The 25959-nt window shown below is 32.1% G+C and overlaps 2 protein-coding genes across 8 annotated transcripts in view; one reads left to right on the top strand and one right to left on the bottom strand.

Moving 5' to 3' along the window:
* Positions 1-2440, top strand: part of LOC127712106 (ion channel TACAN-like) — a 35107-nt gene extending 32667 nt beyond the window's left edge. For 2 of the 3 annotated variants that reach the window (XM_052218314.1, XM_052218312.1), the window contains exon 12: positions 248-2440. In XM_052218314.1, coding sequence (XP_052074274.1) covers positions 248-394 — 147 coding nt within the window. In that variant the 3' untranslated portion in view covers positions 395-2440. The remainder of the gene's footprint in view (positions 1-247) is intronic. The other variant, XR_007986940.1, reaches the window with a different exon arrangement.
* Positions 2441-2920: 480 nt separating this feature from the next.
* On the bottom strand, positions 2921-19275 carry LOC127712104 (sphingomyelin phosphodiesterase-like). Of its 5 annotated transcripts, none has more exons than XM_052218307.1 (13): positions 18715-19275; positions 17862-18026; positions 16097-16217; positions 15386-15492; positions 14328-14497; positions 13849-13959; positions 13267-13347; positions 12634-12721; positions 10611-10693; positions 9785-9977; positions 8298-8387; positions 5348-5442; positions 2921-3533 (listed from the first exon to the last, which is right to left on the bottom strand). In XM_052218307.1, exons 1-13 carry the CDS (start codon positions 19054-19056, stop codon positions 3404-3406), a joined length of 1776 nt encoding a protein of 591 aa, XP_052074267.1. In that variant the 5' UTR covers positions 19057-19275; the 3' UTR covers positions 2921-3403. The 5 variants fall into 5 exon arrangements, with proteins under 5 accessions (XP_052074267.1, XP_052074270.1, XP_052074269.1 ...); XM_052218310.1 differs by lacking the exon at positions 2921-3533 and adding an exon at positions 3605-4348 and having other exon boundaries at positions 5387-5442; XM_052218309.1 differs by lacking the exon at positions 2921-3533 and adding an exon at positions 4366-4438 and having other exon boundaries at positions 5387-5442.
* Between the last annotated feature and the right edge of the window lie 6684 nt (positions 19276-25959).

Here is a 25959-nt window from a genome sequence, read left to right as displayed (position 1 = left end):
TTTTTTAAAAGGGGGGTAGGGGCTAACAGAAAAAAAAATCATTCAAGGGAGGGGGCTTACAAAAAAAAATATGTATTGAAGAGGGAGCATGTAAGTAAAAAATTTGAAAAATGTAAAAAAAAAACAAACAATTTTCAGTGAGAAGGGGGATTAACAATAGAAAGTGATAACAAATATTTTGAGACACTTGTATTGTTCAGGTCAGGTTTGAAGTAACAATATAATTTATGTTTCTGTTTCTTTTAAGGTGACAGCCCTAGCTATAATCCACTTTATTCTTTCTGTTGGGAACATTACAACTACTCTGAAGGTAGTACAAGGCAAGATCCACGGAGAAATGAGAAGTCGTAGTCTAACAAGCAAATACAAATTCAATAATGGCTCTGTAAAATAGTCATATGACAGAATCCTGACCAATCAGATATTTAGAATATTTATTTTAAAATTCTTGCACAGCTGTCACAATTTGTTTCGATTTAGACAAAGACTTTTGAACAATAATTCTTGGATTTATTGAGTGAACACATGTACAGTTGTATTTTTGACACACATGAGTCTACATTTATTTATTAGATTTCTAAGTATAAAATTGGCAAAATAAGAGAAATATAAATGTTGAGCATTTATCATGCTGAAAAAGAAATAGCATGTGCAATTTAATTTCTGATTTCATAATTGTATTTTGTGATTTGTTACAAATAAGGTGGCAGTACTTTGAAAAAGAGTAGTTTCATGCACAATCTGTTAGTTGTAAGTCGTTAAATTTCTTTATCTAAGAATATATTAGATATTATTTGTCATATCTCAGGTGAAGTGATTGGGCATTATAGTTTCTAGTTTTGGTTTAAACACTTTCTTAAAAATTACTAATTTGCTCTCAAGTAGAGCTTTTAAAAACAGTCTATTTTTTGCAGCAATTGTTTTTATATTTGTAAAAATACTTTGAAAACTGTTTTAGAAAATCAGCTTACATGAGAAGATACTTTAATATATATAAGTTGACTTAAAACATATACATATGCTTCATTTTTATTTATGTCATTGGTCTTGTGGTTTCATGTTTCTTGGAGTGCTGTAGGTAGTGGGTTGATCTGCCCGAGTCAAGCCAAAGAAAATTGGAATGTTTTTTCCTCTAAGCCTTTGGCATTAAGGAGTAACAGCAAAGACTGATCAGTTAAAATAATATGTCTTGGTAAGATGACAGGTCTTCCTGTGAACTCACCTTGTGAATTCTTGCTCAGTATGAAAGGCAAGTACAAAGCAGGGTTCATATTCATATCACATGGTCTCATCCTGAATATGCATTTAATTTGCTACTGAACACTAAGCAGCAATCCATCCATCCATCCATCTATCAAATGATTAAGATTTTTTGAGTCATCAGGTTCTGATTGAGGATCTGTTTACTAGTGTCTGAGAGATCAGGTTCTCACTGAGGATCTATTTATTGTTGTCTTGACAGATCAGGTTCTGACTGAGGATCTAGTTATTGTTGTCTTGAGAGGTCAGGTTCTGATTGAGGAGTGGTGCTTTCTTATTTGTTTGAGATCATTGAGTATTTGATGTTTTGTAGGGTGCTAATTTAAATATGTCACAAAATATGTATGCAACAGATAATTCAAGATACAAATGTTTTGCATTTTTTCCTTTGAATGAATATGAAATTAATGAGACAGTAAAATAGAACAAAAAGATGTGGAGTAGTCAACACACATTCTAAATGGAACAGGATCTGTATCACAAACCAAGCTCTAAAGTTGTGAATTAATTAAGTAGGTCACACCAAAGATTTGACTTTTCAACTCCAATTTCAATGATGAAGACTTGTACTATTTTCTTTTACATTTCTGATAACTTCAATTTGAAACATTGCCTCTATATAATGGTGCAACAAAATATGTTTTCAGGTAAAGTAAACAAATATCTATAGAGGGAACTCAATGAATATAAAACGGTTTTCTATTATGTTATAGGTAATTGATTATTTAAAAACATGATTCCAAACTTCACTCTTAATAGCAAGTTTCTGACAAATTTGATTCTTGTCATTGTTACCATTAAAACTAGAAGAATATAGATATTTGTAATTTGTTTGTTTGTTTTTGTTTGTTTTTATGTTTCAATGCAAATTGTTTTGTACAATAAAGTCTAATTTTTGGCAAAAGGCTCTTTTCAAATGCCTCTTGTCCTATCTTTTAAATTATACTATGGGTGTTTAACCAAATTTGGTATTCTGATAGAACCTATAATTAAGCCAGCCACTAAATAATGTTTTTTTTTTGTTTTTATATGCATTTTAGTACTGTTAAACCTATAGATGTCTGTGCAAATATTTGTAAGTTTCATGTGACCAATTTGTTTGTTGATATCAGAGTTATATTCATGTTGCCATTCTTACCAGAAAGAAGCTTGTTGCAAACAATAAAATATCTATATCTTTTTAGTTTTTTACTACAGATATACGTTATTTGTGGACACTTTTCATTGTAATGAATCTTGGTTGGGATAGGAACTCTTTTTGGTACTGACCTTTGCATACCATATGAACTCAGTTAATTAACGTTGCATTAAATGTTAGCTCCTTTTGATATGGGAAACAAAACATTGTTAATTTGTACTTTATTTTCACCAAATTATGCATCTTCCAGCCACATTGAATAACATCTTTTAGTTATTGATGTTGCATTTTTCAAATTGTATGAACTTATATTGGTTTTGAATTTTATAAATTATATAAGTTGTCCTTTTGTTAAGAAGCATTCATTTACTACAGTTGTTATAAAATTGCATACCACATAGATTGATTGTTGGTTGCTTAATGTCCAGTGGCAAATATTTCATGCATGTTCAGGACAATACCATATGGCCCTTTAGGGTAGTGATTGGTCCTGTACCAATTCATTAAATGTAAAATGTTCAGTAAAATTAAAAATTTATTGCACACAATATATGTTAGAAATATAACTCAATACACATAAATCCGAGATGACTAGAAGAACAATTTCCACATATTATGATAACAAATGCACTGTTCAAGGCTCGGAGTTGATTTTTAAGTAAACAAAAATCGGTATCTTATGGTTACACATGAAATGTAAGCTTCTTGCAAGAGAGTTGAACACAAGACTCAAGCATGTCCATTCTTGAAATCTTCCATTATTTTTAATGAACTCTTTCTACTTAAAAGATCTACATACAGCACATTAAAGATGGTGGTTATACTAAATTGGTTGTCAAATTGAAAAATTACTAAAATAACATATCTATCATTAATAATCTCAGATTTCAAAGTTCATTTTATAGGTCACAAATAAGTTTGTTGAATGTCAGATATAAAAATGTATATTGCACATCTATCTTAACAATCTCGGGACTTCATAGTCAGTTTAAACTTTCACACATATTACCAATAACCTGTGACATCTTTGCATAGATTGGCATTGTCATGTGAACGTCCTGATTTAAGATCACACAAAAGAGAACTTTTACAGTCTGTACCACATATGGCTTTGGTTGCTAACTTTTGAGTGTACCTGAAATAATAGCAAGAATATAGAAATTTTAATCAGAAAATTGTTTAGTTTAGTATGTAATATACTTCTCATGAAGAATTAAGTCAGATGAATTGTCAGTTGCGCAAAACACTTGACAGCTTAATATGAGAAATAATTTTGTACTGATGTGTTCCGTTACCATGGATGGTTAAGAATTTAAACTGGCATTTAACATTTTTTTTAAAAAGATATGCAACAGATTTACAGGAAATTTTATTTAAATGAAGACATTTATACTAATTTATCTTGTAGAAATAAATTGTTTACGAACACAGAAATGTTTTTGATGCATCTTAATAGTCCCAAAATTCTGCTTGCCCCCAGTAAAACAGTGCTAAGTAATAATAATCAAATATTTGATTCATAAATATCCTGTTATTTATATAAGGCAAACGGAAAAATTATTGTTTGCTGCCAACCTTCTAACCCATACACATTTTATGGATTTTTTTATCGAGCAAAGTCAAACAAGATAATTTTTGGTAAAGCATCATTAACGTGCAAAGCATTTCCCAATGCAGTTTTTTGTTAAATTAAAAAAAAACACAATCTTTTACCTGCCTACCCATTTCTGCATGGAGGCAGGAAATACCTTACCTATATGCCATGGAGTTGTTTTCGACTTATGAGTTTGAATTTCCCTTTGGTATCTTTCGCCTCTCTTCTATAAAATTGCAGAAACGGTGTGTCATTAGGATTGAACCTATGAATAAGATCATCTCAGTGTTCTGGATACAGATATTTTTTAACCTTACCTATAATACCTCTGAAACAGCGTGTCATTAGTTTTGAACCTATGAATCAGGTCATCCCAGTCTCCTGGATTTAGACTTTTTTAACCTTACTTATAATATCTCTGAAACAGCGTGTCATTAGTTTTGAACCTATGAATCAGGTCATCCCAGTCTCCTGGATTTAGACTTTTTTAACCTTACTTATAATATCTCTGAAACAGCGTGTCATTAGTTTTGAACCTATGAATCAGGTCATCCCAGTCTTCTGGATTTAGACTTTTTTAACCTTGCCTATAATATCTTTGAAACAGTGTGTCCTTTATTATTTTTGAACCTATGAATCAGATCATTCCAGTCTTCTTGATTCAGACTTTTTATGACCTTACCTATAAAATTGCTGAAACAGTACGTCATGAGTTTTGAATCTATGAATAAGGTCACCCCAGTCTTCTGGACACAGACTTTTGATAACCTTACTTGTAATATCTCTGAGAAGTGTGTCATTAGTTTTGAATCTATGAATAAAGTCATCCCAGTCTTCTGGAAACAAACTTGATGACCTTACCTATATAATCGCTGACACAGTGTGTCATTAGTTTTGAATCTATGAATAATGTCATCCCAGTCTCCTGGATACAGACTTTATAACATTACTTATAATATATCTGAGAAGTGTGTCATTAGTTTTGAATCCATGAATAAGGTCATCCCAGTCTTTCTGGATACACATTTGATGACTTTACCTATACTATAGAGCACTGGTACTTGGAATATGAGCCAATATCCCATGTGTACCCCGAATAACAATTATATTATACTGGAGTGTCCTGATTTCAACATTCATTACCATTCTGGTCTTCGTTTTCTGTTCACAGGGGATACGAGCTCATATTCCCTGTCAAAGTAACCAATCAAATTGCAGGATTAGCCAGGATATTTCATTTTCGTATAATTTACTTTATAACCTTACCTGTAATATCTCTATAACAGTGTGTCATTAGTTTTGAACCTATGAATCAGATCATCCTAGTCTTTTTGATATACTTTTTATTACCTTACCTATAATATCTCTGAAACAGTGTGTCATTTGTTTTGAACCTATGAATAAGATCATCCCAGTCTTCTGGATACAGACTTTTCAATCCAAGATCAGCCTGAAATAATGGTATGTCATTTGGTATTATAAAATAAAATCAGACTAGTATCGCTGGAGTCTTAATGAAATTGTACTGTGGTGATGGATAGTGATATTATTTTTAACTTAAACACTCAAAATATGCTTTGTTCTACTTGATGAAAATAAATGAAATTATCCTTTTAGTCTGAATTATGCAGAAAAAGTGTCGACGTTGAATCACATTTTCTCCATGACAACGTGTAGCATCTGAAAAAATGGGAATAAATATATTATCTAGTGTTGAGAAAGTTTTTGACGAACAATAGATACAAAGTGTTTAAGTTGAGGGGTCGGTCTTGTTTTACACATTGGCTAAAACTGCTTCTGAATTACTCGTTGAACTTAACATATATACGTTATTGGTACACATTCTGCTAAGTACAGATAAATTGTAATAACTGTTAACCACAGGCTATTCAAATCCATGACATCTACTTCCAAAGATGATGAAAATCGTAGATTTTAGCATGTAGAATTTGCTTATAAGGGCTTGGATGTCGTCAATATAGCAATATTTTTCACCGAAAATCTGTGTAGAAAACAATACCTTATTTCTTTAAGGATAAAACTACACATGTCATTTCATTTACATATACAAAACCTATTGCTTCCAAGATTTTCAACCTCAAGAGGGTATGAGAGACCTAAATTCTCAGGGATGTAAAATTCATACTTCCCATTTACTCTTTTGCATCGTCCCCTTACAAGTATAGTCCCAAATGGTCATGTTATAAATGGAAACCTTGGCATCGTAAACAATTAAGAACTAAGAGATTTGTAAGCCAAAGGCACAAAATATCGAATGCCTAAGACTATCAACTAAATGAAGAAGTTCATATTACTGAAAGATGCAGTTAAGGACTCTGCCAGAAAATATGTAAAGCGCGAGCAAGATGAACCAAATCTGAACACTTTATCTGAATGATTCAAGTTAAAGCTGTTCGGTCATATATTCAGAAGCGCATTCAAAATCTACGATGTACAATGATCATGGGTTTCTTACCCTTTCAAGAAGCCTGGGGTTGTGGATGCTTTATCCTCTCTTCAAGAATAACATGTCCCAACAGACAAAGCTTCAAATGGTATTTTTTTTTATATGCAAAAACCATTATTTTGAATGTCTCACTAAAGTGCTTGCAATTCACAGCAAAACTGTGAATACCACATATACCCCAACATTATTCACGAATGAGGAGATTTAAGAACATCTCAAATCTGTTCTTTTCTCCTTTGGTATTAACATGAAAAAAAATTATTCCGGATACCTAAACTTCACAAAACTTCTTATAGAGAACGATATATAGCCGAGTCGTGAAGATGTTCGACTAAACATATTTCTAAAAGTTCTTACCACCATTTTATCAACAGTTAAAGATGGACAGAAATTTTGTGTATATTCAACAAGCGGTGTCAATCAGATGTGGATTCTTAAAAATTCTTAAAAAGATCTACTCGTAAATTTGCAATCACAATCTTTACAATTATGAAGTAATTTCAAAGATTTCGTTTTTTCTTCTCTTTACACGACTATTCCCTGTGATCAATTGAAAGATCGTCTACATTGTCTCCTTCAAAGAGCTTTTTTTCTACGAAAAGGGGATTCATTGTTTTGGGTCAAATCTTCTTTTGTAAAGAACCACTCTAATTCTAAAAAGAAATACACAGAAGATAATATCATCAAAATGCTGGCCTTTTTGATAGACAAAATATTGTTGTGTTTGGTGAATAGATATTTCTGCAGACATTCGGTATTCCAACGGGTACTTATTGTGCACCACTTCTGTTCAACTTGTTTTGGTACACCTATGAAGCAGAACTCATACAGGACCTTCTCAACCACAAAAGGAAAAAAATGTACATTCCAATGAGTGCTTACATCCTAGTAAACGTAAGATTAAAGATACTATCGAAAGTTGAAGGTCTGTTTCATATATTGATATTTTCTTCGATATTGACACAGATGGTTAAATTCAAACTAGAATCTATGAGAAACGTGATGATTTCAACTTTCCAACTGTCAACTTCGCATTTCGCAGCAGTTATTACGTTACGCTTGTGCGTGTTCACACTACACGGACATCATTAATAGGGGTGTCCTCCTTACACATAAACTGCTCCAACAGTTATGAGGAAGAATAACTGAAATCGACACTACATAAGTTTTACCTTCACGAATTGGTTGACTGATACGGTGTGTCGGGTCTCAATTCATTAGCAACATGTTTTCATGGTCTTAAATTTTTAGATACAAATATAGTCGTCTGATCTGTCAAAATACTGTCATTGTCCTATTCCCGATTATGACATTTGGTTGAATGTGAATTCGCATGGCGGGTGATGCATGCATAGTAGTAGACGCTCACCCTGCCGACCCTCCCGGTCTCGCTCCTTTTGGAGTTCGTGTGATTCCCTCAGTTTTTGTTTGTTACCTTGATTTGTCTCTTCCTTATCGATTTAAAAGATTTGAACATCGGTAAACTACTAGCACATGTGAAGAGGAAAAATTAAGACAACTAGTATACATATTTGTTTAGGGGCCAGCTGAAGGACGCCTCCGGGTGCGGGAGTTTCTCGCTGCATTGAAGACCCATTGGTGGCCTTCGGCTGTTGTCTGCTCTATGGTCGGGTTGTTGTCTCTTTGACACATTCCCCATTTTCATTCTCAATTTTATTTGATGTCAAGATAACATTGACTATCTGGTAAAAAGTTTACAGGAAGTGCACAACAGTATATGCTGAGATCGTATGATTAGTATGTACGTCCCATGCTATTTGGCTGTGTGCAACTTACTTAAATTACTCCTTCATCTTTTGAGCTACCTAAATTCTCACCTTTGCATTGTACTCAGGTTCCCATACCGGCGTATTGTCTTTATTTACTTTTGTCAAGTTTAAATAATAGTTCTGGTAATTTAGAGGATACTGAAAAGAAACAAAATTTATGTAAAACAAAATTAACCAAACCTGTATGACTATTTGTATAAATTTCCGTAATTTAATAACTATGATGGATTTCTTGGATTTTTTTAATTAATATTTACTCAATGCTCCACACATTCTCTTTCCAAATTAATAACATCTATTCCATAATTAATCGAAAGTCAGAAATATTGCGAGCCGTAACACTTCTATAATTGTGATCCAAGAATCTGATAATTTAAAGCACATTCAATCTAATTCTTGTGTCCGGTGCAAAATTGTCGTATAAATACATTTTTTAACCTTTACACACATATTACTCGTTCCTAACTCAAGATGTATTGAAAAATTTAGTCAAACTTTTATTCCATGAAAAACATACACCAACGTAAATACAAAAATCCTGTATAAGTAAAGAACAAATCATTTAAATTTACCACATGTTCTAACAAAAAGAGTTACGCCATCAAGATGCTTGTGTTTTCAGACAATCTACATACTTATATGAATTTGTTTTTCTAACAAGCTTGGTTTTTATTATTTGTATGAGACATATCTCATACAGAGACTTCTCTTGAGGAATAGCAAGTAGCTATCATTACCCTTTAACTTTGGGTTCCACTGTTTAGAAGCTGAATTTAGTTTGGTGATCCAAGGCTTCAGATTTATGTCAGGATTTCCTTGATAAAGGGTTGATGCTTACTACTTGTAGGAAAGATGTTAAACTAACAAGGGTGCTTCATGCTAAAGAACCCTTCAAAATTTTGACATATGCCATCATCATTGGTCAATATTTAGTTGATCGTTAAGGAATATTTGTGTCACAGTTGGCCAGAAATATGCTAATCTACCGTTCATACCCGGTTTTTGTGTGGTTCATGTTGCCTAAGTATGTTATGGACTGCTAACGGTCTATCGTCTTTTTTCTAATGACAGTATATATTCATCGACTAAAATATGATATAAATTTTGTAATTAACACTGGAAATATTTATTTGTTTGTGTACGCTCATAATACCATGCATTTTCCATTGTAGTTCTACTATTTTATATACAATTGTTAATATATGCTGTATTCCTTGTACATGTAATATGGAGAGAGCTTTTATAGGCTGCGCCTGTTGCTCAATCCTTTTCGTATCTAAATGAATAAAATATGTTTAAAACCAAATCGACTTGTGATTTGTAATTGTCCCCTTAATATCTGCTAATTTTTTAAATAGAAGTGAATTTGAAATTTTACAACAATGTTTCATGAAAAACAAATGAAACAGAGTTTGATACCTTTTGAAAAAGTAAAGCTGAAATGTGAACATTATCAAGTGGGAAATGGATTACTTAGTAGAATATTGAAAAAATATACAGTTCATTTAAATACTCAAAAGGAAAATATATTTTACCCATGAACTTCCATTGTAATGTCCATCCACTTCATATATTCGGAATCCTGGGTTTAAATCGGAAAACGTTGTGACACTTCCCGGTGCATAGAGAACACTAGTTGGTCTCTTAAACAGGACATCATCGTAGAAAACAGTGTACATCTCAGAATGGACATGACCAAAAAATTGTGCGGTTACGGTACTCTCATATCTGGTAAAATAGACACAGTTTTGTTAAAAACAAACTGAGAACGGTGACTTTTAACTAAAGATATTCACCCGTTTTTGTTAAAAAAAAATCAGCTCCAAAGTTATATTAGTACATTCTACATACTCTAGGCTATTACAAGAAGTTTATATAAAACAATAGTTCAAATCTGATTTAGCATATCAATTATGGAGAAGCCAAAAACAAAGAGTCGTATAATTCTCTCTTTATTGAAAACCATGTAACAGCAACTGGCAAGAAATGGTTCTTCACTATGGGATACTAATAGTCTGCACCCAAATAAGAAAGATTGAGACCGATTTAAATAGAATAGAAGCGATATGGAAAAGAAATAGGAAGCTGAAAAATAAAAATAAATGCATAACTGTTTAATGTGCACAGAAAAAAAATCAAAACTTCACACGGAAATGTCAAAACTGAGTTACACGAATTCCGCTAAAATCCGGAAATGTGCTCCGGTACACGGTAAGTTATAGCTATCTATGTTATAATCCGATAGTAGATCAAATCCGTAAGATTCGGATTATATGTACGACATTTAGAGCAAAGTAGCCGACTCTTTAAAATATAAAATTTCAAATTCCTGGCAAGTTTAAAACATAAAATAATAAGTACCTGTTGATAACTTTATAGTAGTTCCAGCTCCAAGCCTTTAAACAGCTGCCACCGCCGGGGACAATATGACCAATGATGTGAACCTAACACAAAAGAGTCATGATCAAATAATGAACTACTGATAACTTTTGGATGACATTAAAAAGGGAAAATACGAATCGTATAATAAGTATACAGCTATAATGGTTATTGCCAATAACTTTATGGTTTTAGTCTCAAATAATATTGTAATGTCAGTGTCATGTTGTCGATCAATCTATTCTACGCATGTTCTAAATTATTTAGTCAGAGATAATAGTACTGTCAACTGACTGCTGATGTGAAGGATAAGGGTCACAGAGAAGAGAAGCGAAATATACCAAAGGGACATTCAAACTCATAAGTCGAAGATAAAATGACAACCCCATGGCTAAAAAAGAAAAAGACAAACAGACAACTGTTACAACAGTACATAAAACAAAACATAGAACTAAAGACTGAACAACACGAACCCCACCAAAAAGGTGCTCCGGAAGGGTAGGCAGATTCTGCTCCACATGTGGCACCAGTCGTGTTGTTCATGTTAGTAAAAACCCGATGATAAGTCTAATTCGGTAGGTCACAGTCGGGGAAAAGGGACGGAATTGTATTTACGACAATTGGAACATATCCGTTGTCATCTGTGAAACAGATATTCCATAACGGTCAACCAACTCGTGATGGCATCCGTAAAATTTACGAAAGGGGTGATTTCAACTTCACTACTTGGAACTCTTGGTTTGATTGCTTCCTTGTGAGCAGCAACCCTCTATCAAACAAATTATGATAGGAAATACAAGCCCTTGAATATCGTATCAACTGAGACATATATACTCCGTATGCAGGCGCTGCTGGAATATTGCTACATAGAAATGGAAAGTTCACAGTTGGGAAGCTGAAATCATCTCTTTTGTCGTTAAGTTTGATTTCAACCGACCCTTATTGTCAATTTCTAGATGTAAGTCAAGATATGGGACAGACTTAACTGTATCTGTTGTATCCTTTATCCCAAGTTCGATAGGATAGATGCGCGTTCTGTCAACGTATATTTGTTCCACCTAACAGAAGTTCCACTGGAAACTTTGTTATAAACAATGTCATAATATCTGTTCCTGTTGGAACAAATATTCTATACCATTTATTCCGTTAGGAACATTTACTGTAATATTTATTCCAGTGGAAATAATATTCCAGAATATTGTTTCCATTTGGAACTTATATTATGAAGGAACTTCTATTCCGTGACAGTTCAACATAGTCACCAAATTTCTAATTACTTAGTGAGACAAGACTATAGTATCATCATAGCCATTCGTTTTTATGAAACAAAACAAAGTCTTTCAATTTTACTTTTAGTTTGGAATGGAGAATACTTGTGTAAAGTATAGAAAAGTCAAATATTTTTATACTATTGCAAGATGAAAGAGTATTAGATTGTATGTACTCTTAAAGATCTTTGGAATATTTTGTATCCATATCTGATTCACCCCACCTCTAGAATATGTAGTTTCCCAATAACTTTGAAGCCCGGCTTTGATTGCTGATAAACTGTATGTTAATAATTTAAAAGCAGGTTTCATGGAGCACTTGGAAGACCCAGCAGTATAACGTAGTTTGTTAGGACAATTAACTAGTTTAGGTCATCATGTTCAATATCTGATTGTTTTCCCCTTTCAGTATACAGCAGACTTGCAAGTACCATTTATCAAAAGCATACATCTGAAATTTACCATTTTTTTCAATTCGTTCGATGTGTTTGAGCTTTTGATTTTTCCATTTGAAAAAGGGCTTTCCGTTTTTAATTTTCCTTGGAGTTCGGTATTTTTGTTATTTTACTTTTTACATGATTATTTATAAGGTCTGAATAACTGTACGTATCACTTTCGTCTGTAATTATAAGTTCACTTAGATTGAAGATTTTAATGAATTAATCAAATTGTACTATATATGATACATCCTATACTTTTTATTTTGCGTATATCTATATATAACATATATGTCATACCTTTTCCTTATTGTCCTCGGCCTTTTGCAGAACATTCATAAGCCAACTGAGTTGTCCCATTGGATCAGTTGTATTGATTAATAACCACCTACAGATACATGATTTTATGTTTTAAACGTTGATTGTCTATTAATTACGCCAACTAAATTTAAATGTTTATCCCACATGTACCAATGTTTGAAATATAAATAAAAGATGGGTATTATCATTTAGCAGACAATTTTTTTATTTTAACAATAACAGTGAAAAAATATTCGACAAATATCCTATTGGTGGTTTGATTATATCCGTCAAATAAGTAGAGGTCGTTAACTTTAGGAAACAAGTAATGTAAAAATAAGACAACACCACCACCACTAATTAATTAAGAAATGTGTTGTTTAGTCATACCCTTTGTAAGTTTTTAATATAATTTACTTTCACAAACAAGTGTATTCAACTGATGGTTACACATATATTTCCATGCGAAATAATTATCAAAAAAGTTTTTCCATTTAAATAAAAGACGATTCACAAATAATCTTGAACCTAGTATTCTGAAATCATCTTGAACCTAGTATTCTGAAATAATCTTGAACCTAGTATTCTGAAATAATCTTGAATATAATATTCTGAATGAAGTTGTATACTTACCAATTTTGATTATTGCAGAAGTTCATGTTGAGTGACACAAGTCTGAGTCCTTGTTGTATCATTGTGGTATAATATCCTGCTCTACAACAAAATAAGCTTTCCATGAAAAAAATTGTTATAAACAAAAGAAAGATTTGTAAATAGACTTGTCTTTTGATATGTGCATTTTTTTATCGACAACCGTCTTTATATACTCCCAATGAGAAAAGAATGCCATTGATTTTATTTTCATGAAAATAAAATGCTGCAAAAGAGAAACATTTTTTTCTGGGTAAAATTACAAAAATACCAAACCCCAAGGAAAATTGAAAACGGAAAGTCCCTTATCCAATGGCAAAATAAAAAGCTCAAACACATATATACATACGGTATATACTAAGTAATTGTCAGATATTTAAAACAACATTTCATAGAAGAAACTTGGATTTACTCAGACACTTGAAACTGGGTTTGCAGCGACTCATGTTTTAATCTATTAGCTTTATTTTGAGATAAACATGTATGTTAGTTTCAAGTTGATATATTATCAAAATAAATAAATATTATTAAAAACTTAATAATCTAATAATAATGTTTTATTACCTTTTTATATCTTTCATGGTGTCTGCAGGCAACCAGTTTTTCCAAAGTTTAGCTGTTTCGTTATACAGCCAAGTCTCAGCATCGTTTCCAGTTATGTAGCTCGGTGGAAAACTGAAATAAGAAAAACTTTCAAGTTGGAAAACTGATTTTAGTACATTCTACTGGAATATTAGTTCCAAGAAAAATTTCAAGATTCCGTGGTATAATCAGTACAACAAAGATACATTTTCTATTAACGTTGTCAGATTGAAGTATTCAAGTTTTTTCATATTTGCATATGATACATATTAAAATAAACGTAATAATCAAGAATGCGAAAAGCGGCAAAATCTTATGTGAACCGATAATCATCTCAATCAGGATTGCAAAGAAAGAGGCAAAGACAGGCATTTAAAGTTTGACAATGAATTTCCTCAAATTTCAAGACGTATACAGCGTGCAGGAAAAGAGATTTGGAGAAACAACGTGGTTTTTCTTACCTGTTGACAGGTGCACTTTCATGATTGCCCAGTGTGTTGTAAACCTGTTTACCGGGAAGATAAGTTAGGAACATTTTGGTAACAAGTTCCATAGCTCCCATAATGTCTGATCTTGATTGGTTCCAAACGTTGTGAGCTGGTAGGTCGCCGGTAAACACTACATAGTCAAACTACAATAAGATGGTACAACAATATGATAATGGAGAATGTTTCGGTCAACATAAAGGATTTTGAAGTATCAAGTAAGCTTTGTAAACGCAAAAAAAAACGCGCTATAAAACGCAATATATTGATCGTCAAAAGAATGTGTCAAAATGTTGTCAAACTACTACAACGACTCAGCTGTTCGTGAAAATAAATCTTCAATATAAATGCCACAAGTAAATGTTAAATAAGCCCTACTTCAATAAAAAAAAGGCGAGTAGGATACCGAGGGAAATAAAAACCGTTAGTCGAATAAAAACAGACAACGCAATGACCAACAGACAACAGTCCACAAATCAATACATAGAAAACTTAAGATTGATTAACACGAACCCTACAAAAATCGAGAGGAAATCATGTATAACAGAAGGGTAAACAGTTTCTAGCAAGTACAATTTCGGTGATTACTTGCATTCGGCGATGTCATAATCGAGGACAAGATGACACAAAAACAATATCTAAAATAAGATAAAACATCTTAAATTACAGACAATAATCGTAAGGAAAATCTGTCACGGAAACAGTAATGGTGTAGATATATCCAGAATTACAATTTATATAAGACTTTACAAAAAATGGACAAAATTATCTGAAAATGTCAAGTGAGGTCGATACATCCTTTAGGTTGTTGCTTTGAATGACAATACATAAACAGAAAACAAATAAATACAGATATGGGACACCTACAAGTCAGAGAAACAGCAAAATAACAAAACAATAACACGTTTATTTATCAACAGAAATATAATACAACACTTCTGTCAAATTGTGTTTCCTTGTTTTGGAGGCCTGCCATAAAAACTGAATACAATTTACTCTACAAAATATTTTTTTTTAAATAGCCTTTGTATTACCTGATCTTTGATACTCCTAAGATATTCAAATAAACTTTGTAATGTTACATAAGGAAGGTCACAGTTATTCAATGAACCCCATTTACCAGCAGCCATTGCACCAGTTGCTAAAAAATTAATAAAAGAGGTGAAATAAACATGTGAATTCAAAATAAAAAGAACGTAAAAAGTATATACATTGAGGGGGGAAGCATTAAAAACTTCAGAATCAATGGTTATACATTGCTCGGAAATACACCAAGGGGACAACAAACATAATAATAAGAAGATATCAAGGTGACAATAAAAATAAAACAAGTCGAAGTAAAAAACGACAACTTTTGACGAGATAAATTTTAAATTTACTATTAAGAACACTATTAAGAATGCTTGATTCAAAATCATCCTCTATTGAGGAAAATCTTACATGAAACACAAGCTTTTAAATATCGTGTCAGCTGGAGGATATATGCGCTATATGCAGGTGCTGCTTGAATAATGCTACATGGGAATGGAAAGTTCACAATATGAAAACAAACATGAAAAAGTTAGACTGAATCACTTTTGTCTGTGCATGCTCAATATGATGTAATAATGTTATTTTAAGAGAAACTAAACTTCATAATTTGTTTAAGTTAGCTTGCGTTTAATCATATTTGTAGCATCAATCAAATAGCAATAATTATAAACGAAACTAAGCTGTTCTTTTCTCCCTTCAACATGCATACTTACTCATCTTATCTCCTATTCTGCAGCACAGAGGTTCGCCACAATCAGCAGAAGCCCCTGCCAGATACTGGGTGTCTATATGGATATCTGTTAGATGTAGTATCCGAAGTATAGGAGATCCAGGCTAATTGTAAAAAACACATAATTTTATCATAAATTGATTTATGTTATGAGAATGTTTGGCCCTTGTTCTCAATGCTTTAAACAAAAATAAGTGATGTAAATATTTTTTCGACAGTCCTGGATAATTGGTGTTATATTATAAAAAAATACAACACAAATTCAAAATCAAAGAACAAAAAGAAAGTATCCATAGAGCCAATTTCGAATCAAACATTTAAGAAATACATTATTTTTACATATCCTTGTTTAGAAAGTATTTTGCTTTATGTATTAGTTCTTTTTTTGTAGTTTTTATTCATTATAATTCAGTGTAAACTTATTTCTTGTTATGTATGTATACAATCGTATAAAAATAGGGTCAATCGTAAAAAAAGTAACAATAAAGCAATGAATTATTTAAAACCTTGGAATAAAACAAATGCTGGAGACAGATGAAAGTAACGATTTATGAAAACTTCAGTACCTAAGGATATCTACAGTGTATGATACCCAACGCAACAACAACACAAAAAAAAGCCACAAAATACATCTTGATGTCAACATCATGCAGTTTTGTACAATAGATAAGTGTCCATATCATATGTAAAGTGCTTACTCGCCCCTAGCCTTAGGCAAATTGGGAAAAAATGTAACAGGAATTATAAAAGATCAACTATTAAAACAGCACTCCGCAAAGGACGAAACTAGCAAAACACAAACAAAATCAACCACTGGCAAGGTTCTTTATTTCGGGACACTATAACGGGTATATTTTCTACTGTCTCAGTAATAGTTATCCCATGAGGACGCGGTGTGTCAGTGTAAGATCACCCCGATGGCCGGAGCTCTTTTAGACTATATGAAAAAACATTTACGCTTCATAACATCTAGTTCAGAATGCCATACAATAATTATAATAATCTTTATATATTACTATATTGTATATACCCTTAATGAGCCCCGGATACAATGTTTGAAAATTATCAATCAGTTTGAGTCCAGTCGTCCTGGTGTAGGGGTTTGATTCGTGGCTTCATATGCTTAAGGTCTTGAGTTCGATTCCTCGCATAAACACTGGAAATTAAGTGGAATTTTTCTACATAAATTTTGAAAATAGTCTTTGTTCCGCTAAAATATTTCTAAGTTTTATTGTGTGTTCAATATTCCCGCCAAAATGTTACAGAACAAAAATAAAGAAAGCATGCAGAACAAAGAAACTTAAGGTAGGGTGATCTGGTAGGGGTGATCCGACTCAGATCACCCCTGTTAGAACAAAGGAGTTGGGATGCAACATACGTTAATATTTACAATGTTATAAAGTTTTGTGTGAATTATAAAAAAAAAGTTATTGGTGGTTAAACGTAATTCACATTGTCCCTCCGATGTACAAGTTATAAAAAAAATGAAATAAATAAGCAAACAAACACATATCTACAGGGATAGTATATGTTCTTATTTGATTGATGTTCACGTGCAAATGAAAACGATTAACCTTGTGGGATACATGTGGCTTCACTGGAGGTTTTGGGGCATCTGGGGTGTTATGTTCCACATAACGTCTGAGTCGATAACAATTTACTATCGGGGATACGTGTGGTTTCACTGGAGGTTTTGTGACATTTATAGAGTAATGTTCCACATAACGTCTGAATCGATAACAATTTACCTGTGGGAGTACATGTGGTTTCACTGGAGGTTTTGGGACATTTGGTAGAGTTATGTTCCACATCACTTCAGGGTCATAGGGGTTTCCACAAGTTTCTCCAACTACAAGACCACATGCTTCTTCTGGAGACAAAACCAATTTTTCTATTACACCGACGAACTCATCCTGTAAAAAGTAAAATTTTTTTATTAAGGTTTGTCCCTTTATTAGTCTTTTTATTAGGCTCTTTCTTTACTATTTGTTTTGGTTCGTGTGTGCTTTAGTGCTTTTCCACATCCAAAGGTGGATTAGTTAAGATAACTTGACTCGCAAAAACTACACAAGATATATAATATATGATACAATAACATTTGGCCTTTCTTCTATCTCCCTTACCTGTTATCGTTATCCTCTGTATTAGGTTTAGTGATATTATCACCTATAATGTAGAACGGACTCGGGTGCATAGCTAAATATGTTCTGAACATCATTTAAATGTACTGTTGATCATTGTGGGAGTTTTTAGTGCTGACCCTTTCGTTTTAAGTGTAGTTTGTTATATTGCAAATACATACATGTATATACAATTACCCTTGTTTTTCAATGTTTTCTTGGTTGTGTACTAGTATTGTCTACAGGACTTTCTATATTGTTCCAATTAGTGCTTTTAGAGATCTGTTGGATTTTGTTTTAGTTCCATTTGGGTTGCTGTCTTAATGACGTATATCCCACATCTCTTTATATTCACTTTTTAACACATTAAGATCAACCAGCTCTTTCACTTAAACTTTTTATTTATATTCATAGATGCATTTTATTTGTATATATATACTAAATAACATATAAAATTGTTATTTGACATACACAGCCTTACCTTAAACATTCGAACAATGCCCTGACAAACCCTTTCATCTTCTATATGAAATGTTTCACAAATTTCAATTGCAAATTTAACTATGTCAGCTTCTGGTGCTTGTCTTCCCACTAAGGCGCGTAGTCCAACCACAAATAATTTACAGACATCACACGGTATATTTTCTAGATTGCCACAAACTAATTTTATCCGAGGTCTCAGTCGTATATTTCCAGCTATAATAGTGCTTGAGTCATATGTCGAGTCAGTATCACCCAAATAGCGATGATATAGTATTGGTCCTAATGACAAGAAAAACGTAGAAGCTACTGCCGAAATAATAAAGAAGTATGTCCAGTCCATGTTTATAGATTATGTAACCAAACGTCTAAATTCAAAAGCAGGTTAACAGTCCATGTGATAAAATTTATCACTGGTGTGTATATAGGCTTTTATAACAACATCACATATGACCATTTAATCGGATGACAATGTCAAATCATTACATATTTAAATCATGCTAACCTCAGATTAAGATATATACTGCGTTTGAAAAATTAAAATTTCCTGGTCGCGTTTACCCCAATCAATCGGAAATGAATAGATTGTATTTATAATTTAGTACTATATATATATATATGTAAGGTCATAAGGAAACATTGAAAGGAAATAAACTTTCAACCTAAAAGAACATTTATTACCGTCACATGTATACATGTATTCATCATAAAGTGTATTTACTTTATAAAAGACTAAACTGTTTTCCTTAAATATTCCCTCCTACAAGATCGTAATAAATATGACTTTCAACCTGACAATGATTCAAATGTAAGCCACAACAAATTTTATAAGTGAAACGCTGTAATGACGGGCATTTCTATCTAAAGAAACTTGTATCTTTTTTTTAAATTGAAATTTCTTTATTTTTTTTTATTTAATAATCGAAAAATAATGTGATGAGTTCTCATCATCGAAATTTATTCAACCGTAACAATTCACTAGCTCTCGGAGAAAGGACCCCCCTATTTACATGTATATTTTTGTGTTGTGTGTTTTTTTAGTTAATATTTTTGAATGTTTTACATTATGTTTACTGATTTAATGCGTTTAGTTTAAACATATTTTATTTGCATAAACACAAATTGGATGAGACACAAGTCAAACAGACTTATGAAGTCTTCTCCATTTAACATATTTAACAATACAATATATAAGAGCATGCATACCGTATGATTACATATTATTTCAACATTTGTATAAATTGGACAGAAAAATTAAGTGGCACAAAAGCAGTAGAGAGAGAAAAAAATAAAATAATAGAACACAAAAAACAAGGAAAGAAATTAATAAAAAAACAAAAAACAAAAACAAAAACAAAAAACAAATAAGCAAAAACAAATAAAACGTGACCAAAAAAAAAACCAAGCTGAACTGAATTTAGATGATGATGTGTGTGTGGTCATGTTTTACTATCTAAACAATTAGGAATCTTTTCGACCCTCTAATAAACTCAAACACATGTTTAAAGATATTTTCATTTTGCTCCTAAGTAAGTAGACTACTACCCGAGGTTAATAGTTCTATATTTAATGGACAGTTATTTGGGAGCCAGCTAAGATTTTCTAAAAGCTTACTTCATATTTCTGAATATAATATACATTAAAAAAAGAAATGATGCGAATCTTCGCGATACACACCGCAGCGGCAAGGAGGATCAGAAATAATATTAACTCTAGACAGATCATAATTTAGGAAGGAAGCAGAACATCGAAGTTGAGTAAGCACAATGTTGAGTTTACGACTTCCAAACTCATATTGTTTCGGCATGTATATATTACTATTGGGATTTAAGTTTTTTAGTTTCGTTTTAAATTTTCCTATTGTTTCTGCTTCACGGGTTGAAGTATCAAGGTTATTCCATAGACGTATAATTTAATGCGTTCTTGCTCTTGTCCATAATATACTACAGTGGCAGTAGTGTATATGTGATGCTATTCTATTTTTATTTTTCACAGTGAAAATTAGGAATAGAGATGCATCATATATAAACAAATTTTATTGTAAAATCGTATGGATAAGAGCAAGAACGCATTAAATTGGTTAAAAATATTTACTTTAAAAAGATAAAACACACAAAAATTTTTTTTTTTATAGAAAATGGGTGTCCATTCTTCAAGCGCCCGTGTAACAATTGATTGAATAGTTTTCTTTGTAAATGTAATAATTGGTTAAGTCATTAATTATCTGGACAGATAAATCTCTTAGACTTCGTATTTGGTTTGAATTTCCGACTGTTTTATTTTGAGCGCCACCGGTGAGTCTAATGTAGACGAAACGCGCGTATGGCGCTCAGAATTATAAGCCTGGTATCTTCAAGGAGTTTTTACAACTACTTGGTTAATGCCACTGATGGTGGACGTTTCGTCCAGGATGATATCAGCAGCCCAGTAGTCAGAACTTTTTTATTTGTTGACATTAAATATCATATTGATATGTTTATTTTCTGTGTATACAATGTATAATTATTCGAAACAAAAGGTTTTTCTTACCTCCAGGTATAGATTACCATGGTCGTATTTGTCAAAATATTTCTGATTTTCGGTTTTCAAAGCTATACGATTTCGTATTTGATTTGGTCTTCCAACTGTTTTAGTTTGAGCGCCGCTGATGAGTATTGTGTAGACGAAACAGGCGTCTGCTGCCCAATATTATAAGCTTGGTATCTTTGATGGGTTTTACTAGGCCAGTTGGTTTTGTATTAAAATACTTATCTGCACCTCGTCAATTGCATTTTTGTTTTCCCTCCCTCCCTTATCCCTCAGAGAATGACTTATATCATAAGATCGAGATTCGTTCTGGTTGACTATTTTTTTGCTAAAGCTTATAGTCTTTGGAAATAAAATAAATCTTGGACCATGCTCTCGATCTGCACGTAAATTCGTATGATATGTTTTCCAAGTATTTGTTAGTTTAATTCATGCATTAAAGAAGAAAGTGTGTAAAACTGAGATGTCTAGGCAATTTTCGATTTTCTAGGGCCACAACTTCTCAAAAAAATCTCTCATCCGAAACGAAACTCACAATGGATTTGTAACATCTTACATGCAATATGACTATAAACTAAACAACAAAACAATAGATATCTAGAAGCATAACCAAATATCTAATTAATCGTTGAGTTATGCATTATGGGAAAAAGGTGTTGAAATTTCAAACTTTCCATGCAATTTTCTACTTTCAAAGGCCACAAATTCTGCAAAAATCTTCCAGAAATTTTAAATTACTAAAGGCCACAACTACTGTGAAAAACTCGCCCAGGCAATACGAAAACCCAAAGCCAATCTGTATAACTTCTTGTAATATGACTTTATATCAAATATCAAATTAATAGATAAAAGCATTACAGAAAAAAAACTTCCATAAATACTGAACACGCTCAAACGAAGCTGAAAACACAAACTCGGTCCTGAACTTCTTGTGGTAGGACTATATATTATCTATAAAACCAGTAATTATAGATGCATTACATGTAATAGAAAAAGTCCGTAAAACTTACCGCACGGACATGCTGCCGTGCAGATGGACGGACTCACTAATTGCCTAACTGACGGATGGACAGAAAGCAAACCTACGTGCAAGCCTCTAGACTTTGCCAGTAAGGGACTAAATAAGCCTGAATATACTGGATATCTCATGGCTTCAAGGTTCTGGTAGGTTGCTATTTGATGCTGATGAAAATATTACTATAAATAATGAAGACATAAGTGCGTCTTTATCAGGTGAATCTGCCTATTTGTCAAAAAAAAGTATTACAGACAAAAAAGCTATAGATCTTTTATATGTTAATTGTTGTGGCCTAAAACATAGACTACAATATCCAGAATTTGAAAGTTTGATCCGAAAACATGATGTCGTTTGCTTTGTTGAATCAAAAACTGACGATATGGATGATATTCATTTATCTGGTTACACATTAAAATTCAAAAATAGACGTAAAATATCAAGAGTTAAATCAGGTGGCATTGTAATCGGGTATAGAGAAAATCTGAATAACTCTATAGAAGTGATTGAAACAAATAGTAAATTTGTTCTATGGTGTAAAATTTCTAAATTTTTAAATAACGAGGATATACTTTTCGGAGTGGTCTATATCCCACCAGAATATACATCATATTCTTCCCCTGATGCATTCAATGAAATTGAAAATGAATACTTGGAATTTTCTACAACATTTGAACATATTTTTATTATTGGTGATTTTAACGCACGTACCTCAAATGAGAAAGATTATGTATTTATTGATGAAAAAGATATTAGTATTGATTTGGAAGGTGTACCTATAAATGATGTATGTAACTTAGAATTGTATAATATACCCAGAGATCGTATTAGTATGGATAAAGGGAAAACACGTTACGGTAATAATCTGCTTGACTTATGTAAATGTAACAACTTATTAATTATGAATGGTAGACTGGGAAATGATAAGACTGGGAAATTTACCTGCAGAAATGCTAGTGTTGTAGACTATTGTTTGAGTAATATTAACGTTTTAGAAAAACTTATTGATTTTGATGTACTAGAATTTTCACACTTGTATTCAGATGTTCATTGTCCATTGTATTTACGCTTAGAAAGCAACTCATTGATCACAGTTTGTAATGAACAGAACAGTCCTAATGATCAGTCAAGACAAAAGATTAATAAATGGGATCATAAAATGGTACCTAAATTTAGAGCTAATATAAATGTTGATAGATTAGACAGGTTGTTACGTAATTTGAAAAATGTGAATTTAGAAAAAGTTGATGATAAAAATGTCAACGCATTTGTAAATGAGATTAGATTAGTTGTTTTAGAGTCTGCTAAGACAACGTTTGGAACACGAACTGATAAACCAAAAAAGCGAGCCCCTAAAAAGAAGGGAGACAAGCCATGGTTTAATTATGACTGCAAATTTGCGAGGCAAAACTTTAGAAAGCTTAAGCGCAGGCTCAAATTTTCACCTTCGCTTTTATTATATAACGAAGTTAAAGATGCTGAGAGAAAATATAAAAAAGTTATGGACCAAGCCATAAAAACTCATAAACGTGATATGACTAAAAAATTAAAAAACCTCAGATCTCAAAATTCAAAAGAGTATTGGAATATTTTAAATAAGCGGGAACACACGAAACAACCGGACATAAATTTTGATAATTTACTAAATTTTTTCAGAGATCTAAATTCAGGCACCCCCGATCCTATTGAGTTACCAAATGTAGACCAATATGCTTTAAATGATTTAAATGGTACACTTAATGGTCCAATTACAAAGGACGATATTATGAATTGTATTAAGAAACTAAAAAGTAACAAAGCCTGTGGCGACGATATGATTATAAATGAATATATTAAATCTTCTAGTGATTTTTTAATTGATGTATATGTTGAATTGTTTAACTTAGTTTTTAGAACTGGGATTGTACCAGAATCTTGGGTAATTGGCACGATCAAACCATTTTATAAGAATAAGGGAAACAAATTTGATCCAAAAAACTATAGACCTATCACAATTGTCAGTTGTGTTGGGAAATTATTCACTTCGATTTTATGTCATAGATTATCAAATTTTTCCGATGAATTTTTATTAATAAATGAAAATCAGTTTGGATTTAGAAGTGGATATTCAACAGTCGATTGTATATTTATACTGCACTCTTTCTTTGAAATTTTGAAATTAAAAAAGAAAAAAATGTTTTGTGCATTTGTGGATTTTGAAAAAGCGTTTGACACAGTCAGAAGAGACGCTTTATGGTATAAGATGTTATTGAATAACATAAATGGTCATATGTATAACATAATTCATAAGATGTATGAAAATATTAAGTCATGTTTATCTTATAATGGCAATATATCAGATTATTTTTCATGCAATATTGGCCTACGTCAAGGGGAAAACTTATCTCCTTTTCTTTTCTCACTTTTCTTAAATGATTTGGAAAACTTTTTTATCAACGAGAACTTGATTGGTTTGAACACTATTGAAGATGCACTCGAAGAAAAATTAGATATTTATGTAAAACTGTTTGCAATCCTCTATGCAGATGATACTGTGCTAATGGCGGAATCGGCCAAAAATCTTCAATTATTGCTAGATAAATTCCACTCATATTGTGATGTCTGGAAAATGAAAGTTAATGTAGAAAAGACAAAAATTGTAATTTTTAGTAATGGAAGGCAACCCAAAAATCTGAGTTTTACATATGATAACTCTGTTATAGATATCGTTCAAGAATTCAACTATCTTGGGATCTATTTCTCACGAAATGGCACATTTAAACACTGTAGAAAACACTTGGCAGAAAAAGCTACAAAGGCAATGTATGAGGTGATCAAAAAGGGGAGAAAACATGGGTTATCTATTAGTTGTCAATTAGATTTATTTGACAAATTAGTGAAACCGGTCTTATTGTACGGTTGTGAAATTTGGGGGTTTGGGAATAACGACATTCTGGAGAGAGTTCAATTAAAATTCTGTAAGCTTCTTCTGCACCTAAAGTCTTCTACCCCAAATTGTGTAATATATGGTGAACTTGGACGATATCCCATCAATTTAGATATTAAAGTCCGTATGGTATCATTTTGGGTGAAATTAGTATGTGGTAAACCGACTAAATTATCAGCGACCATTTATAAACTACTGTTTAAGCTGTCAAATGAAAACGATGTAAAGTTTAGTTGGTTAAACCATGTTGAATCCATTTTTAATGAAACGGGATTATCTTTTGTGTGGTTATCTCAAACATGTATTAGTGACATTTGGTTAAAGAATGCAATCAGAACATCACTCCAAGATCAGTTTCAACAAACATGGTTTTCAAATGTGCAAGCATGTTCGAAGACATTAAATTATCGAATTTTTAAGGATACTTTTGGGTTTGAGAACTATTTTGATATTTTAGAATTTCGTGATATTTATACTTTATGCAAATTTAGAACCATCAACCATAAATTACCCATTGAGATAGGGAGATGGACAAATATTCAGAGAGATAGAAGAAATTGTAAAATATGTAACTCTAAAGATCTTGGAGATGAGTATCATTATATTATGATGTGCACAGAGATGTCAGTAAAAAGAAACGAATGTATTGATAAAAAATATGTAAATCGTCCAAATATAATCATGTTTAAGAAAATTATGAATTTAAATATAAAATCTAAATTGAGAAAGCTGTGTACTTTCATTAGATTTATAAATTGCCATGTGTGCCCTCCTGGCTA

The sequence above is a fragment of the Mytilus californianus genome, unplaced genomic scaffold (assembly GCF_021869535.1).
Source record: "Mytilus californianus isolate M0D057914Y unplaced genomic scaffold, xbMytCali1.0.p SCAF_8, whole genome shotgun sequence".
NCBI classification, from domain to species: domain Eukaryota; kingdom Metazoa; phylum Mollusca; class Bivalvia; order Mytilida; family Mytilidae; genus Mytilus; species Mytilus californianus.
Note: the sequence above shows the minus strand (reverse complement) of the source record. Positions and strands in the feature narration are given on the sequence as shown.

What these genes read in the sequence shown, in the direction of transcription:
- LOC127712104 (XM_052218307.1), bottom strand. Translation starts at nt 19,056, where the DNA reads ATGGACTGGACATACTTCTTTATTATTTCGGCAGTAGCTTCTACGTTT. An exon ending in ACCATGAAAGATATAAAAAG is followed by an intron (nt 13,348 to 13,848) that starts GTAATAAAACAT and finishes ATTTTGTTGTAG; the next exon opens with AGCAGGATATTATACCACAA. An exon ending in CCGAGGACAATAAGGAAAAG is followed by an intron (nt 10,694 to 12,633) that starts GTATGACATATA and finishes CTTTTGTGTTAG; the next exon opens with GTTCACATCATTGGTCATAT.